At 39.1% G+C, this 1,538-nt stretch overlaps 1 protein-coding gene across 1 annotated transcript; it reads left to right on the top strand.

The window, feature by feature from the left end:
- Positions 1-346: 346 nt before the first annotated feature.
- Positions 347-1,033, top strand: LOC131013205 (uncharacterized RING finger protein ECU07_0330-like). The gene has a single exon (XM_057941269.1). It carries the CDS (start codon positions 347-349, stop codon positions 1,004-1,006), a length of 660 nt encoding a protein of 219 aa, XP_057797252.1. The 3' UTR covers positions 1,007-1,033.
- The last annotated feature ends 505 nt before the right edge of the window (positions 1,034-1,538 follow it).

Genomic DNA, 1,538 nt, shown 5'->3' with positions numbered 1-1,538 from the left:
AAGTTAGGGTATATAATTTTTTAAATTTTATTTTTTTCACTGATAAATGCTAATTAGAGTTTATAATATAATAATAATTTTTATTTTAAAAAAAATTGTAAAACAAAGAAATGAAGAGTGGTACACGTGTTACACACAATATTCTGGGATAGAGGATCTCATCTGCTAATTTGTATCCAATTAGAGTTGGAATCCTTCTATGTATACGCCCCATAATATATATATATAATCCTAAATTCCCAATTACTACATCCGATTAATTAGTTTCTTCATTATTCATCTCGCCAAACATTAGTGATCTCTCTCAAATTAATCCCAAATTTGGTTTTGATTATTCTTGATGAGCATGGATTGCTACTACCATCCATTCACCGCCTTCAACCTCATCCGAGGGGATTTCCGTCCCCCAATTTTGCCCCAACTCAGAATCCAATTCCACCTTTTCTTCGAAATCAAATACAACAATTACTTGCTAGACCACGACTGCACACTACAAGGGTTTCCCGGCACCTTCCCCACCACCCAAACCTACGCCACCGCCACCGTGGTCATCGACGGAGAAACCCTCTCGTTTGCGGCCGTAAAGGCGGCCGTCGGGAGGGCCATCAGAAACCACGTTCCGACCGTCGGCAGGAGGGGCGAGGATTTGATCGTGTTCGCGTTCGAGCAAGCGCGCGTGCGGCTTCCGGCCCATCGAACCCTATCTGGCTCCTGCGATCTTCACCTCACCTTCGACGTTCGCGTCGAGCACCGGCACGTGTTCTTCGTGGAGGACGAAGACCCCTTGCTGGTGCCGGCCGCGGAGGAGCCGTCGTTCGCTTCTCTGCTGGAGAAGTACGAGGAGGAGGAGGAGGAGGAGGAGAGGTGTTGCTGCATCTGCTTGGAGAAGCTTGGCGACGGCGGAGGAGCGTCGAAGATGCCGTGCTCGCATGTGTATCACGGCGGCTGCATCAACAAGTGGCTGAAGAAGAGCCCTAGCTGCCCGCTTTGCCGCTACGAGATCTAAACCATATTAGAGAGAGAAAGAGAGAGGGAGTTTTGTAATTATGGTATTCTCTTATGAACCAAACCTTAATATATTGTTAATCAATTTCCAGATATTGTTTCTTTCGTATGAGTCTATGACGTTAATTGTTGATGACAATTACTAGTCCTCTTTTAGCATCATCTATGGTTATGCGATTCGAGTTCTCTAACGTGGCGTGACCTTTAAATTTCTTTATTTAATACTTTTAATTTATCAAAGAAAAAAAAAGAATTATTTTTCCACCAAATTTGCTCTTTCTTCTAATTTCTTTTCCCACCAAAAGTTTTCTCTTCTATAATTTTTATTCTGTTTTAATTATTATAATTCGATTCTCATTAAATTAATATTATATTCATTGAGTTGATAATATTATTATTATGTAATATTTTTAATAAAATATTAAAATATATAAATAATCAGAATGATCAATTAGTCTAACTCATAAATGATGATATTTTGATAATTTTTACATAAATTAAAAATGTAAAAATAATAAAATATATTGTGACTA

The sequence above is a fragment of the Salvia miltiorrhiza genome, chromosome 2, assembly GCF_028751815.1.
Source record: "Salvia miltiorrhiza cultivar Shanhuang (shh) chromosome 2, IMPLAD_Smil_shh, whole genome shotgun sequence".
Lineage (NCBI taxonomy): Eukaryota > Viridiplantae > Streptophyta > Magnoliopsida > Lamiales > Lamiaceae > Salvia > Salvia miltiorrhiza.
This window is presented reverse-complemented; position numbering and strand designations above follow the sequence as displayed.

Coding starts and splice junctions, on each gene's coding strand:
- LOC131013205 (XM_057941269.1), top strand. CDS start 347: ATGGATTGCTACTACCATCCATTCACCGCCTTCAACCTCATCCGAGGG.